Consider the following 16,560-nt stretch of genomic DNA (forward strand, 5'->3'; position numbering starts at 1 on the left):
AAATAACGTAACGTCCGCCATGTTTCCCTATAAATTTTGACGCTTGCCTTGTAAAGAAATTTGTAAGGCAGCCACGTGACGCGTTTCATCCAATGACGTCGCGACATTCTAGTCCGAGGCAAAACAAATATATTTAATCATTATAGAAATTATATATGACTTTGTAAACCAATAAGAATCGCATTAAGATGCTATTCATTTCTAAGAGTATTTTTCCCTTTCTCGAAGTAAATGATAAGAGATCTATGATATCGAACTGAATTTTATACAGACAATCCAAAAGACTTTTTTTTCTGCAGACCAAAAAGAAATGGTGGTCAACTGTATATCTGTCAAACAGTAACTGTTGTATTCTTTTTTTATACATGCATTAAGAAAAATAAGGGACGTATGTCCTATTGTATATGTCCTTGAAAATACAATTGCCAATGTAAATGAAACTGATGAGAATAATTATTGATCGATATTGGGAGGCCGGAATTTTGGGAGTTGTTCATCTCGGCTTCTGTACTAGTCAGAAGCTCGTGCAGTCTTGGAGGCGGTTTTCTGTCGTATGTACAAAATCGTTATTCCAAGACTTCACAGAAACTAAAGTTTCGGACAAAACAACGGTATTAAAAACATATCGGTAAGTGAAATATGAGCGGATATTTCATTTTCTTTTTGTTACAAATGTGCATCGTAGAAAAATGAAAAAAATCGCAACCATCAACGCTCACATGCAGTCTCATCAGCGTGGCGTATAAAATGCAAGCTGCCATGGCCTGGCCTGTGTCAGTATGTGTTATCTTGGGATATCAAGTTACATTAACATGCATTGATTTGTTGAAGTTTTCGCGCTGGGTCGGGTCGTAAATTTTCGGTTCAATTTCGGGTTTTTCGGTTCGGGTCTTCTTTCAAATTAAATTTCATTTTTTTAAACTTAAAAAAAAATTCTTTTCATTTCTTCACTTTGTAATAACCAACTTCAACACAATAACTAGTTTCCTGGCTAGAAATTCATATTACATTTGATATTTTTAAGTTAAATTTAAAATATTTATAGAATAATTTCACCTGAGATAACTTAATGCACATTTTTAAAGTCATACGGATTATCATCTTCAGTAGCCAAGGGTATACTCTGCTACCTTGTGTTGTAGAGTAGCAGAGTGGATCATAAACCCTTGGCTAGTGAAGATGGTGGATTCTGTTGTACTATAGAAAAATTTATTGTAAACTTCCACAATCTGATTTAAATCAGATCCTTTGATCCGCTCACTTAGATCGCTACACTAGGAGATCCTAGTGTAGCGATCTAAGTGAGCGGATCAAAGGATCTGATTTTAATCAGATTGTAAACTTCCATTATCATTATGAAGTGACATGCTTTAAAATCTGGTTAATACATACAAGAAATTGGGGCCAGCTAGTGGAATAAAATTGTTTTGATTAGGACTCCGGTGCTTTTTAAAAAACACCCCAAAACATTGTCAAAATCTATATCATAATATTAAGATTTGATTATTTCATTCTTGTTTGGGTGGAATAATATAATAATAATACATGTACATTCTATAGTTTATTTCAGTTTATAAATGCATGTGAATTAGTTGTAAATTGCAAACTACATAAACCCAGTTGGGATGTATGTGTATTAATCTGTTTGATGTGTCTCTGATATTTGTCCCCTGGAGCAGTTCTGTGTGATTTATATCAGCCAAAGAATGATTATATACACTGTTTATATATGTCACGTACAGGTCAGACCTATTCATAACGTGATCATAGATGTTTTTGAGTTATTTGATAAAAAAAATTGCCATTTGAACGAAATGGCCTGTATCATATTTTGGATGGGAAGAGGTGTAAAATCATTAGGTAATTTAATAATGTAAAATAAGAGTATATTGGCTTTGTAAACTGATACATTTTAGAGTAATAAAACTATATTATGTAACACATTAATAAAACTTATTAGTTTTTGAAAAACAAAAAAGTTGATTACAGTCATAAACAAAGGCCAATTAGTGGGTTTCTCTATGAGATAAAGACTTTCTGAAATGAGTGATATGGATGCCTGCTGAGATAAATAAGATGATAATATTCTGTAAGCTATCCAGTGCCCGGCCTCCCCCTGTCCTATCCACCAGGGATGTGTCAGGGGCTCTCAGTGGGGAGTCCACATCACAGGATTTAACAGCATCCTGTGTAAGTTTGTTCACAGTGCCCAGTAAACACATCAATCTTGTCGGGTATTTATAAGTGTAGTCAACTCTGGGCCCTAAGAGCAATTAGCCGAGAGCTTTAAAGAGGATTAACTATTAGACCTTTGCTATTCTTCTGGGTAGGTGTTGATAGATGTAAAATCTGACAAGAGATTTTGTTTCATATTTATTTGGATAAGTAATGGGTATGATTGCTAAAAAAAGATACTGATATTGCTGATATGACTTAAATGCCCAAATGTTTATGTTGTTGTTTTTAACATTATTTACAATTGTGTTAACAATTGAATTTCTGCCTCTATATTTTCGGGTACTTACAATGTTACAGAAGATAAAGACTTGTAAACCTTGCTCAGTGCTTATCAGCCTCCCAATTAAATCTGTCATGATAGTTAGTGTATCGCTTTGCTAGGTATTTGAAATTTATTACCTTTCCTGAAAACTCAGTAGTCCCAAACTCTCAAGTCACAAGGTAGGTAAATTGTTTCTATATGCCTGAAAGGTTTTCCAAGTTTTAGATCTAATTTATAATTACATTTTTTTTTCTGTTTATTGTAAAGAAATGTAACTGCCAGTAGGGATGGGACGATCCACCGATGCACCGGTGCATCGCGGTATTTATTTTGACGATATTTGGATCGATACGTTTACCATTAATACAACGATACCTTACCAAACTTTTTTTAATTTTTCAAAAATATCCGAGCTTCATATATCGGCTATTTTTAGTCCGCGCGCCTAATATGAAAGTACAAAGATGGCGGAAAACCTCGTAAACTTGTCAAAACTGTTAGGAAGCTAAATATGGAGTGTGGAAAACTTTTGGAGTACTTGTTTATGAAAAACTAGTGTACACGAGACTAAAGTAATTTGTAAATTGTGCAACGCGCATTATGAATATAACAAAATAACTTTGGACATGCGGTAATACATCGGCAGGTTGAATAAATTTTAAACTTTTATTCATGTTTTCATTTAATTGCAATGTATCGTGATATGTATTGTATCGCACCTCATGTATCGTGATATGTACCGAATAGGCTCAGTACAGTATCGTCCCAGCCCTAACTGCCAGTAGATATTGTTTTAGAATAATTATATAGTTTAACTTTAAATGTTTTGAAATTTTGGAAACCCCCGGCCATATCCATGTATCATTTTATTCAGTTGATAAGTATATATGCCATTTGTCAATGATGAAATGTGCATTAAGAAAAAGAGATATTCTTAGATCAATAATACATAGCATTAATATTTGGGCTTAAGGGTCAAATATATTTATCATTCCGATTTCATTCATTAGGCAATTAACTATTTTTGTAATATTTGCAGTGTCCGATGGAGATGCTTGGATTCAAAGCACGAGCCCCTCGGGGTATAAAATTGACTAAACCACCCCCCAGAAAACTGACAACAGACGAGATTATTAAAGAAAGACTTGAAAATGTGAACTTCAACAATGGAATTTGGGAACTATCAGATCTGGAACAAAGTCGGTTCATCGAAGTGAATAATAATGAAATAGAGAAGGTCTACAGGATGAAACCAGCAAGTTCAGACCAAACAGAATTAAATGGCTCAATAACAAACAATAATGGATGCCATGAAGACAATGATAACAACAGCTGTAAGTAATTCTTTGAATTTTTTTTATCAATGAGAAAGGTTTAACTTTTACCAAATTGTTGGAGGCAACACACAAACACACCCCTCCCCCATATCATGGATGTTTAAAATGAGGTGGGGTTTTTGCATCTGTTTTAATAATTATACCCCCTGCAAACAAAGTTTGGGGGGGTATATAGGAATCATCTCGTCTGTCCCTCCATCTGTCTGTATGTCACTCTGTCTGTGCAATCGTGTCGGGTCCATATCTTTCTTATGGAGAAACATTGGAAGTTCTTACTTCACACAAAGATTGCTTATGGCCTAAGAGTGTGTCATGACCTTGACTCAAGGTCATTCGGGCAAGGTCAATGTCACTGGCAGAAAAATGCAAAATTCGTGTCCGGTCCATATCTTTCTTATCGAGAATCATTGGAAGTTCTTACTTCACATATAGATTGCTTATGACCTAAGGGTGTGTCATGACCTTGACCCATGGCATTCTGTGAAGGTCAAGGTCACTGGCAGAAAAAATGCAAAATTCTTGTCCGGTTTCATATCTTTCTTATGGAGAAACGTTGGAACTTCTTACTTCACACAAAGATTGCTTATGACCAAAGAGTGTGTCATGACCTTGACCCAAGGTCAATTGAGGAAGTTCAAGGTCATTGTTTCAAAAATGCTAAATTCTGTCTGTGTCATGTCTTGTATTAATGGAGATATTAGAAGCTACAATTTGACACAAAGCTTGCTCTTCTCAGGCCACATAAAATTATTTTTAGATTCTTATCCCCGTCTCTCTGAAAATGACCTGCCCCGATGAAATTTTTTTTTGGGAAAAAAAAAATGTGTGGAAAAAATATTTCGGAAAAAATCGGGCTCAGTATACCAATAATTCAAAATGTTTAAATATTAAATGGCTGCTTGACATGTGGATTTCGTTTGATTAGAGTCATGGTTGTTAACGGAAGGTTGCAAATGTCCTCATGCTTAACAGTTAACTTAAAATAAAATGGAATTAAAGGATAGAAATTAGTTTGTTTACACCTATTAGCATTAACAGTTTTGAAAAATAGAGCAGTTGTTATTTATAGAAAATGGACTGTGAAATAGATTCATCCAATATTTTCTATAATAGAAAAAATACACGTGTTATGATTTTTTTCTTAGCGGGGGGTATCAATTGTGAGCTTGCTCACAGTACGTCTAGTTGATTTTAGTTCCGTAATCTTTTTTCTTGGCTATAAAAATGGAAAACTTAAATCTTATTTTCTAGGTCAGAGATGACAAAGGTCAAGGAAACTCCATCATATTGAGTCATATTTGATGCTCTTAATCCTTACGTTATTGTAGAAGGGTATCTCTAGATAGATGCCGTACTTGAAGGTTTAATTGCTATATGTTTTGTATTGCAGTAATGCGACAGAGAGCACGAGCACCAAGGGTTGCTAAACTGACCAAACCACGACCACTGAGGCACAGACTACCCTCCATAAAGACTGGTCCTCCCACCACAGAACCAGGCCAGGCTACAGAGCAGGTCAAGGACAGACTGTCCTCCTTGGAGACTGGTCCTCCCACCACAGAACCAGGCCAGGCTACAGAGCAGGCCAAGGATAGACAGCCCTCAATAGAGACTGGTCCTTCACCCACAGAACCAGGCCAGGCTACAGAGCAGGGCAAGGGATTTACTCCCGAGCTCTTCAGTGTAAAATCAGCAGATGAGGCAGAAGGTAATGGTGAACCTACAGGAAATTCCATGTGTTTATCTGTGCTTTCATATAAATAAAATATTTTACATGACTTAAGTTTTACTGGTGACTAAGGCCATAAAAAATTAATTACTTGGTTCTCCATATTTTCAAACACAGGTGTGGCAGAAAGGTTTTTTTTTCCCTTTTTTATTAAGGCGTCGAGCTAATGCTCGGCAGCCTTCTAGCGATCGTCTGGATTGGCGATCGTCCAAAAATTCATGCACTGCACCGCCTATTAAATGTGCACAAAAAAATAAGTTCCTTAAAGTATTAAACGTATTACAAGATTTTTATTCCATTTATTCAACTACATTGTGTACAAAAAATCCAACCTTGCCTCCCTGGTTATTGATAACTCTTTGCATAAGTATAAATTTGCCTATTCAAGAATGGCGGATGAATACAAAAGGTGTAAACATTACTAAATATTATTTTAGTTTATCGATTACATTTTAACTGGAGACCGTGCCCGATAGAAATAAAATTTGATATGTAAATTTATTTGTTATCGGGCACGGCCTCCAAAATGAATGTAAGCGATAAATGCAGTCGGTTTGGTCGAGCAAAAAATAGCACGTGTTGTGGATTTGTTTGTAAACAACCATACAATAGGTAATCTTGTTTCAAACGGGAATTGAAATAAATAAAAGTATGTTTTATTATTATAATTAGAGACACACTGTAATCAATGTATTCACCTTGAAAATTGTTCAAAGACTGTTTAAAGCAGAAAGAAAATACATTGTATAATTTTTTTTTAACTTTGAAATTTCTTTGATTTTTGTAACTATGATGAGTTATTGTATTATAAACGCATCACAACATATTATATATGGAAATATAGTGATTTTTGTTTTTAAAGAACGCAAAACATAATTCATTTACTTTTTTTATTCTAATATGTATTATTTGATATACGACTATTAGTACCAAAAATTCAAATTATTGATATCATTTTATCAATCTAGATAAAAGAAAATGTCAGCTCGACGCCTTTGTGGCCGTTCCGGCCTTTGATTTCATAAAAACATTGTTGAATTTTCTAATTTTACAAGGTGCAACTCTTATCTTAATGCAGAAAAAGCGATGTTTTACAGCAAAAAAAAAAAAAAAAGTTTTCATACAGTGAATGTATTGGTCCTTAAACTAAATGAAATTAAAAAATCATCATGTTCTTCAAGAAACACCAAAGCTACAAGGTTTGAGAGAACCCTTATTAAAGCATTATTAGATAAGTGCATGAACTCCCCTCCTATATGCATTTGAAATTACATCCTACATCATATCTAAACTAAAATCATTAATTAGTGATCATAACTTGAACACAGCATTTTGTAACTAAATTCAGTCTGGATCATCGCATTGTTTGCAGTAATGTTCTTTAAGTTATTAAAGTCAAGCATTTCACTGACTTGAGTATTTAAAACAGAAATCCAGATTTTTTTCAGGAATTCGCAAATGCACTAGAGAAATTTTATTTTATTCATTTACAGAGAAGGATGAGCAATGCACAATGATAAATCAGATATGGTGGACCTAAAAACCAAGAATTAATTTTTTCTGGCCTATCCCTTTACTTGTATCTGATGTAACTGAGGAGGATGTATGTATGTTTTGTTTTATATCTTAATTTGTCCATTTTGCCATGTAGATATGATCCTATCTGTGATAGAAAAACTTAGCTCACTTGATCAGACAAGTACAGAGTTATTTCGAGACATTCTGGTAAAATACGGACCTCAACTGGAAGAAGACAATCCAGGTAAAATGCATATGCTTTATAGCAGACATTATTTTTTTGTTAGGAGACACAAATTGTGAATTTCAAAAGCTGAGGTTTATATGGACACCTTGAAAAACCTTTGTTTGCTCTCTTCCTCAGTGTTTAAAATTTGAGGCGACAATAAGAGAAGTTATGTTCATTGCTCAGCATACAAATGTATAAATTTCAAAAATTTATGCTCAGATTATTGATAGAAATATTTTGAGTGTGGTACTTTTCATTGGTTGGGCGAGGACAAACAAACAACTTATTATAGGTGGCCAAAGAAATATTTCAGCCAATGTGTTTTGTTACACTGGTTGCATTATAATAGTTGTGAATAGCTTGTGCAATTGCTGACAGCATTAAGATCTATGATGCAGAAGACATTATATGTGTATACATGTACAATGTATCATCTCAAACTATGCAAACTTTAACATACATGACCAATGGGATGAATTTTCTTGTCATTCATGTGAATTTTACAAATTGTATGCATTTTAGAGTATCAATTTGATGCACATGTGAATTGTCAGTGATGTATAAACCTGTATAAATGTGTTTTAGCCTTCATCAGAAGTTGTTTGGCCTGTGTGGAGGAGTTTCTGAAGAGAGACTGTGCTGATGCTGGTGTCCGTTCTATTCTACAAAATGTTTTATGCCTGCGTAAACAATCGTGGAATCAGGTTAGCGGTGAACAGGATGCAGAGAATAAGGTGAAGTTTCTGAATTTATCAATTCCAAGATATTCTCTGAAAGTCAACTTGCTTGTAACTTGCAAGTATGAAGTTAGATTAAGTTAGAAAGTGATGCATGTGTTTCCAAGGTGTCCTTTGATGAGTTCTGGTTTACTGCTGGTTCAGTGTAGGGAAATTTTGGGGATACATATGAATTTTATTTGCCACAAATTTGTTGTTAGCATTTACATGTAAAGAAACAGTAGCCAATTTTACCATAAAGTTTGCTTGTGTCCAATATTATTATGTCCTTTTAGGTTTTTTGCCCCCGCCATAAAATAGCCGGGGGCATATAGTGTTACCAGAATATAGCTTTACCAGAAAATACAGGTCAAGTTCAAATTTGGTCAAGGCCCCTTGAATGTAGGGGGAGGGACGGATCATGTGTGCAAAGAAATGTAAAACTAAAAATGGCATTTGAAAATTTTGTTTGCCTGCGAGAGCATTGATGGCATTATGACACATCTCTTTTTTTATTGAATTATCCATGAACATTGGTTCCAAAAGAACAAAAATGATACTTCACTTTTTTGTTTGGTCAAGAGTATTTACATGCATTGTGATTATTGTCTGATTGTGCATTTTTCAAAATTTCTGTTACATCCTTCTTTACGGAAAATATTTCTAAATATAAGGCTTTATTGTAGGGTGATCATGGAAATTATGAGAGTAAAAAGCTGGATAAAAAATCTGAGAAGAACAATGAACAGAAAGTTAGTCGGACAGTTGTAAGTGTCTCTACAGTCAAACTTCGTTATCTCGAACTAGATGGGACTGTTTAAAAACTTTGAGATATCAGAGTATTTGAGATATCGATGGTAAAATACTTTTAAGATAAGTGGTTGGGACTTACAATTAACTTCGACATATCCATTGTATTCGAGATATCAGTGTTCTAGATATCGAAGTTCAACTGTATATATTTCTGATGCTTATGTATTTTATAAATGTTTTAGTAGGGATTGAAATCAAGGTTGTTGAAATGTCGGCTAGTTTAGTTGAAACATGATAAAGAATTATTGTTTTGGAGAAAGGAAATTTCTAGAAATGAAGAACTTTGATGTTAAAACTGCTACTCTTCTGAATATAGAAGCAAAGAAGTGTTATATTGCAGAGTTGTGATTCGGGTTATGGGGACCAAGATGATGTAATACTGTGGACCAATGAGGATTCATTTATTCACGATCTTAGTGAGAATTTGTGAGTATTACACTACAAATTTCATTCAGACAATACAGTATACTAAGTTTGATGCCTAATTATTCTTAAAAAAATTTTTATCTGCTGTATGAAGATATTGCCATGAGAAAAAGTTTTAATTGCATATAATTCATTTTACAGAAAGGACTATGATCATGGAGAAGGTAACTGTTTTCCCTTACAAAAGTGTAATCTTATTGTGCGTAGTCATACTTGCCAACCTCCTATGTGTGAAAATCTGGTCATGACCAGATTTCGAAAGTAAAAAATCTGGTCATAGCGCGTAACGACATTCACGACATATTTACCATGCATTTCATAGGTATATACAATAGAAATATGTGTTAAAACTTATGTGTAATACTTTATTGCAAAGAAGCATTTTAACTAACAGTTGCTGACTTTGAATTTTGTAAAGTGATCTGACACAGAAAATGGTAGGTTGTGTTCAGCTAAAAAAAAAAATGCAAAAAGAGTTTCTGCTACATTAACTTTGCTTTTGAACTCTGTAAATGATGGCATGAAAGTTGTAAGTGACTTGGAAGACTTTTGTGTATTAAAAAGCATTTTAAACATGACTTAGCGTTTTTGAATGTTTAGTCAGATCGTTTTGGGCACAAAATCCAATATTCAAATGTGCGTTACATAGATCACAAAAAACCATCGTTTTGTACTCGATTACTTTGTTTTACCCATGGGAATTCATTTTCCCAGATATGTTGATAGGTACATGTGTACAAAAATATCGTTTTCTTTTTGTTGGTTTTCATTCCGCTGGCCCCGATGAAGACCTTTTCTTATTGGAAGCCATAACACTTAATGATTTAAACCTTCGGTTTGTCAAAACAACTCACAATAATAATTAACATCTAATGTGTCTGCACGTTTGTTATAGCCATCGGCATTGTTTACATAAATCCAAGCTCAAGCTTGGGTTCATAACTGGAAGTCAAACGCGCAAGGTAATTTACGAACCAAATCCGGAAATCGGGAGATTTTCGGGTTGTTCGACAAAAATCGGGTGAAAAGCATGACCCTCTGGGTCATAAAAAATAATCGGGTGAAGGGTCGAAAAATCGGGTGTGACCCGACGAAATGGGGTCAGTTGGCAAGTATGTGCGTAGTTCTTTTTTTATGTTGAAATATTTCTATTTGATATTTTTCTTGTAGATGATTTAAAGGCAGATGGCAAAAAAATGTTGGCAAACCAAACTAAGGAAGCTATGTCAGACAAGGTACATATATATAGCCTCTTTTAACTTATACTTTTATCCTCTAATATTTACAAGTATCTAGTAGGCTACTATAAGACTAATAAGCATTTGAGCAGTAGCTGTCTATGCCGCCTCAAGGAAGGGAGCTTTTGCTTTGCTGCTGCTTGGAGAGGTTGCACATAATGAAATAAAATTTAGTAAACAGATTTATCACCAGAATTTCTAGGTCAAGTTTTGTTTTGGGTAATGGATTCTCTCATTTTGAGTAATTGATTCTCTCAGTTTGAGTAACTGACCCCTGCAAAGAAAATGAACTGAAACTGCATATAAATGGAGTTTTTATAAGTCAAAGGGGCATAACTCTGTCAAAAATTGTTCCATATTCTTTGCAGGGGTTGGAGTAACTCAAAATGAAATTTAATATACAGAATATTATCTTAATAATTTTGACAGAGTTATGCCCCTTTGACTTTGAAAAATTCTGATTAATTGAACTTTCCATTCATTATCTCGCCAAAGGTCTCCAAGGGAGGGGTTGGAACATGAGTGTTTTACAAACATCTCTTGTTTTCTAGGAGTTCTGCTCCTTTTATCCAATCATGCATTCATTGTCTATTTGAGTATTGGGTTTGTGAGCTTGCTCATTGTTTTATTTTTATTCAGATAGATACATTATTATTAGATATACCGGGCACTGTTATCTATTTGTACATTGTTTAATGAAATGCTTCATTACATGGTTATTTTGTATTTAGACAGCTCATGGTTTTCTGTCAAAACATTTTAAACCTACAACAACAGAAGAAAACCCGCCTTTTTACTCCACAGAAACAAACTGGAGTGACGCAGTCAAAAAACCAAAAGACAGTTTCAAAGGTTGTGTTAACTTTGATACACAGTTTACAAAGCTGAAGGGGTATCCAGTCAGTGATGATGCAAAAAGAACTGATCCAGTAAGGGCAGGATTTGAAGAGTTTAAGACCAAATCAGACAGTTGGATAAGTGGGTCTCGGCAAAATGTCAACCGCTATAGAACAGATGATGATAAATTTTCCTCACATTCTGGGGCTGATCAAGAATCTTGGAGAAAACCACTGAGTCGCCAAGGGTTCGGAAATCCTGGCAAAATGTCCACAGTTCCTGAGGAAGATTGCACCAGTAATGGAATAACATCAGTCATTCCTCAAAGACCTAAACACCTTATCCTCAAAGACAGAATTTCAAGCAGAGAAGGACATGGGAAGGTTTGAATAATTTTGATTTTTTCAGAGTATGATAAGCTCACTTTGGCCAAAAATCAAGATACCTTGTCATTCCAACAGATGAGTCTATAAAATTGTGTTCTATCAATTAAATTTTCTAATGCATTGAAAATTTTAATTTGTAAAAACTTCTTTCTTTTTAAAATTCCTACCGTAATCATATGATTGTGAAATATTGTTAAATGTTCATTCTAATGTAATATATTGTTTGTGAATATCTTGGGCAACTTGTATTGCATGTATTGGGATAGTCTCTTCATTCTGTATACAATATCTTCTTTGTATGCCTGCTATAGACATTTGGTACACACTCCTTCATTCAAATATTGGTGTATTGCAATTGCGATGAGAAATTTGCTATAGACTTAGTTTCACTCATTTGTATCTTTAGGTTGTAGTGGAGAGGCAGCCTCTGGGTCCAGGAAGTGAACCCTCAGTTATAGCAAAAGTAGAGGAGGGTCTACCCAAAAGTATTTACTCAGCTGCTGGTAGAAGAACCATGTTCAAGAAATACAACACTGCTGTGTGTATTGATGACATAGGTATGTACATGTAGCTTTCATTGGTACCTATTCAATTTTTTACCCTAAAAGTAGGGTGTATTAAATGTTTTTTTTAAGGCGTCGAGCTAATGCTCGGCAGCCTTCTAGCGATCGTCTGGATTGGCAATCGTCCAAAAATTCACGCTCTGCACCGCCTTTTAAATGCGCATAAGAAATAAGTTCTTTAAATTGTTAAACGTATTGCAAGATTTTTATTCCATTTATTCAACTAAATTGTGTACAAAAAACCTGATTTTGCATCCCTGGTTATTGACAACTCATTGCATAAGTCTAAATTTTGCTTAATCAAGAAATGGCGGATGAATACAATAAAGTGAAAAAATTCACTAAATATTATTTAAGTTTATCGCTTACATTTTAAGTGGAGATCGTGCCCGATAGAAATAAAATTTGATATGTAAATTTATTTGTTATCGGGCACGGTCTCCAATATAAATGTAAGCGATAAACATATCTATTAATTTTGTTGCAATAAATAAACAGGGTAATGCAGTTGGTTAGGTCAAGCATTTAAGATAGCACGTGTTGTGGATTTGTTTGTAAACAACCATAGGTAATCTTGTTTCAAACGGGAATTGAAATATAAATAGAAGTATGTTTTATTATTATAATTAGGGGCACACTGTTGATGTATTCATATTATGAACCTGTGAAAATTGTTCAAAGACTGTTTAAAGCAGAAAGAAAATAATTTATTTTTGAACTTTGAAATTTCTTTTTTGATTCTTGTAACCATGATGAGTTATTGTATTATAAACGCATCACTATCTATTTTATAAGGAAATATACTGATTTTTTGTTTTTAAAGCAACACAAAGTTAAACATAATTCAGTTACTTCTTTTATTCAAATGTTATTTGATATACGACCTAAGTACAAATTCTAATTATTGATATCTGTCTATATAAAAGAACATGTCAGTTCGACGCCGTTGTGGCCGTTCCGGCCTTTGATTAAAAATAATCCTTTCAGCTTAGAACTTTTGAAAATTGAGTCTTTGCAATTGCAAAGTGAGACTATAGTGATTATAAAAGATTGATAAACTTTTCAAATTATTCCAGATATAGTATATTTCATGTTATTTTTCAAACTGAAAGATCCATCCAAGCTTAATGTATTGTATTTGTAGATTCGGATGACTTGGAGGAGCTGGAACCAGTCACATACAGTCGGGAGGAGCTGCTGACCTTGGCTAACAGTCCTCTGTCCAGGAGGAGACCCACAGAGTCCTCTTACCTGTGTAAACTTTATCCAGAGGTCTGTCTGGAAAAGGTCTGTGAAAATACTTATACAACTAATTATCTATGTGCATATATGCACCTCTGCAGTTGATACTATTGGCATGGATGAAATGACTTTACAGGTAAATGGAAACCTGTATGTTTATTTCAATAATTAATGTTAAAATATATAAGAGATGGGGATTGTGTTTAAATATTCTTTTTACAAAATGTATTGATAAGGTAAAGATAATATAGAGAAGTTGCAAAAGAATATATGTTTAATATATGTATGAGTTTCTGAACTCTAGTATATATAACATTACTGTGGTTTCATTAATATTCAAGGGTATCAATTTTCGTGGATAAAGTGAAAATCACAGTTTCAAGGATACGTAAATTCGAGGCCAATGACCCTTTCAATACAAAATGTTAATAGAAATTGCGTTTCAATGAACATTTAATTTCATGGATCAACTTAACAACGAAATCCACGAAAATTGGTATTCAACGAATATTAATGAAACCACAGTATTTCAATTGTATTGGGGGATCTGATATTTTTTATTTATGTTGGATTTTTTTAGGCTGAAGCATATTACTCCAGTAGAGATTATCAGAAACCATCCACATTTTATGTAAAGCAAAAAAAGGAACAATCTGAAAACTATTTTGTGTCCAACAATTTAGAGTGTAAATCACAGGAGCCAAACCCGGAGAGCCATAGGTTCGGTTTTCAGACTCGTGAACAGAATTTTGAGTTTGGAAGCCATAAGAATTTTCCACGGACCAGTGTGTTGGGACCATCAGCTTTTGCTCAGGAACACAGCAAGCCTGTGTTTGGATCTAATGCCAACTTTATTCCGAAAGATTTCCGTTCTTGTGCTCCATCAACGAACAATTCAGATGAAGGCTTTACATTCATGTTTCAAAGAAATGGATTCGGGAAACCCTTTTGATTTAAAAGGGATACTGACTTTGTATTCCAACCCTTGTCTTTCTAAGTTTTTATTTTTGTGTTCTAGTCAGTGAGCAGCTGTTTATCGCTTCTGTTCCACTCAATCAGACATATAGTCAAGACTAGTCTATTTTGTACTTGCAGTATTATCATTTATTGTTCAATGCCATAGAACCTCACTCACAGTTTTGTTTACTTTTCTCCAACTCATTACAAGAAATCCCAGTGAATCTTGATTTTTTTTTGGCTTTTGCATTTAGCATTGTTCCAAACTAAATGTTGTATAAAATGCATATCAGTGTCTGCCAATTATTACTCCAAACTCCCTAAAGTTTCAGGGTAAGAGGAATAGTGTCTTGTCTGTTTGTAGTGCTATTTCATCTTCAAATTAATGTTTGATACTTTTTATTACAAAAACTAACTAAAACAAGTTCCTTGATTTCTATGAAACATGTTTTTGAAGTTTACTTATTTTTATAATTCCACAACTTGTGTTCATATTAAACTGGCCATCACTCACCTTTGTAATTGGTTTTCAGCTAAGTCCAATTTTTTGTAGCTGTACATGCTAGCATCACTTTTTTTTTCAAATGTAGATGCAGTTCACACCCAAATTACAATTTGTTAATAATAACTTTGTTTAAAATGACATGTCGTTCACTCTTTTGCTGTCTGTAAATACTTGTATCATTTACGGTCATCCTTAAAAAATTGTTTGTTTGGAATTGCTGCCTGGGAGTTTCTAGACTGAGATGGGAGGGAGGGGCCTTTTTTCACACTTAAGTTTAATTACTGAAGAATATTTTTCACACTTCCGTTTAATTAATTAAAAATGGGTAAAATAAAAAAAAAATCTCCATATAAAAAAAGTTCTTTATTTTTTGCTAATAAAATTTTATCAGCCGTGGGTATTTCAGTGGGAGGCAGTTCCAAACAACAATTTTATTATGGCCTTAAGGAAAACTTTTTTGGAGAAATTCTATTTTGGTAATAAACCTGATTTTTCATTTCCGTATTGTTAATGCTGGTTATTTCTAAGTTACTTACCTGCCCCCAGTTTCTTGCAGATCAGATTTATACCATAACACAGATTAACAAAACATTGTACTTCAAGCCCACAATGTGAAAGCTTTCTTAAAGTGGCACGGTGACTCAAAATAGATGTTTTATTGATTAATAAATTAATTTGATTATCACAACGGAAATAAAAAGAGCTACTTCAGATTTCATCATATGGAAGGTTTCACGCATCACAATTCATCACCTATTAATTTACAGGTCATTAAAACTCATTCGGAAATTGCACATGTATTAAACAAACTGAGTTGTTTTGGACATTGGTGTAGTGTTACGTGATTGCCATTTCTGTCTAAAAATAGTTACAATGGGATTGACACTCTGAAAAGAGGATTCAATTTTGAAGCTATTCGATGACTGTGGTAAGAAATATGCATTTAGAGAGAATGCATCTAATAAATATATAGTTCTGAAGACATCATGTTTCAATGAGAGGTTTCTGGCTCATGATGTATGTCACGCTGTAGTATTTACATTCCCTTGTGCTTGTGTGGCTATAAAGCGGAAGGAAAACTCAATATTTTTGTGTTGGCCCAACGAGTAATTCTATCTTTCTCTTTTTAAGGTAGTCCTATACTCGGCACTAAATGGGCTCAATCATTAAAAGCTTAGCTTTAAATGATAAATATACATTCTAGCAATACATATACAAAAGAAAATATGTATGTTTACATGCTAGTTTGTTTGTTATCACCTCTCAGACGGGTGTACCCCCTTGCGAAAATTATTGACAATTATGAAATTTGCCAGACGTCCGTTTTTCCTAAAAATAATTACCAATTTTGGGAAAATTAAAACTGAACATACAAAATAGAGTATGAATATTTATTTAAGACATATCTCATCAATAATTTTGCGCAAGTTTTTGTAAGTAAGTACGCCTTATGGACCTGATGTATCAAAATAGAATACAAAAAATGCAATGCTAGTATCGCGTTTGGTATTTTTTTTACTATTTTATGGACTCAAACTTGAATTCATGGTGTTTATTCTATAGA

At 33.9% G+C, this 16,560-nt stretch overlaps 1 protein-coding gene across 3 annotated transcripts; it reads left to right on the plus strand.

Moving 5' to 3' along the window:
* The first annotated feature begins 490 nt into the window (after window positions 1-490).
* LOC105338345 (uncharacterized) lies at window positions 491-14,715 on the plus strand. Of its 3 annotated transcripts, none has more exons than XM_011443407.4 (13): window positions 491-628; window positions 3,540-3,834; window positions 5,228-5,545; window positions 7,218-7,328; window positions 7,899-8,047; window positions 8,716-8,796; window positions 9,183-9,268; window positions 9,410-9,432; window positions 10,439-10,503; window positions 11,238-11,726; window positions 12,136-12,286; window positions 13,437-13,579; window positions 14,115-14,715. In XM_011443407.4, exons 2-13 carry the CDS (start codon window positions 3,546-3,548, stop codon window positions 14,484-14,486), a joined length of 2,277 nt encoding a protein of 758 aa, XP_011441709.3. In that variant the 5' UTR covers window positions 491-628; window positions 3,540-3,545; the 3' UTR covers window positions 14,487-14,715. The 3 variants fall into 3 exon arrangements, with proteins under 3 accessions (XP_011441709.3, XP_065935482.1, XP_011441738.3); XM_066079410.1 differs by lacking the exon at window positions 491-628 and adding an exon at window positions 653-777; XM_011443436.4 differs by lacking the exon at window positions 491-628 and adding an exon at window positions 2,101-2,326.
* Window positions 14,716-16,560: the final 1,845 nt, after the last annotated feature.

This window comes from Magallana gigas, chromosome 3 (assembly GCF_963853765.1).
Source record: "Magallana gigas chromosome 3, xbMagGiga1.1, whole genome shotgun sequence".
NCBI classification, from domain to species: domain Eukaryota; kingdom Metazoa; phylum Mollusca; class Bivalvia; order Ostreida; family Ostreidae; genus Magallana; species Magallana gigas.

What these genes read in the sequence shown, in the direction of transcription:
- LOC105338345 (XM_066079410.1), top strand. Translation starts at nt 748, where the DNA reads ATGCAAGCTGCCATGGCCTGGCCTGTGTCA. An exon ending in AGACAATGATAACAACAGCT is followed by an intron (nt 3,835 to 5,227) that starts GTAAGTAATTCT and finishes TTTGTATTGCAG; the next exon opens with TAATGCGACAGAGAGCACGA. An exon ending in ACTGGAAGAAGACAATCCAG is followed by an intron (nt 7,329 to 7,898) that starts GTAAAATGCATA and finishes AATGTGTTTTAG; the next exon opens with CCTTCATCAGAAGTTGTTTG.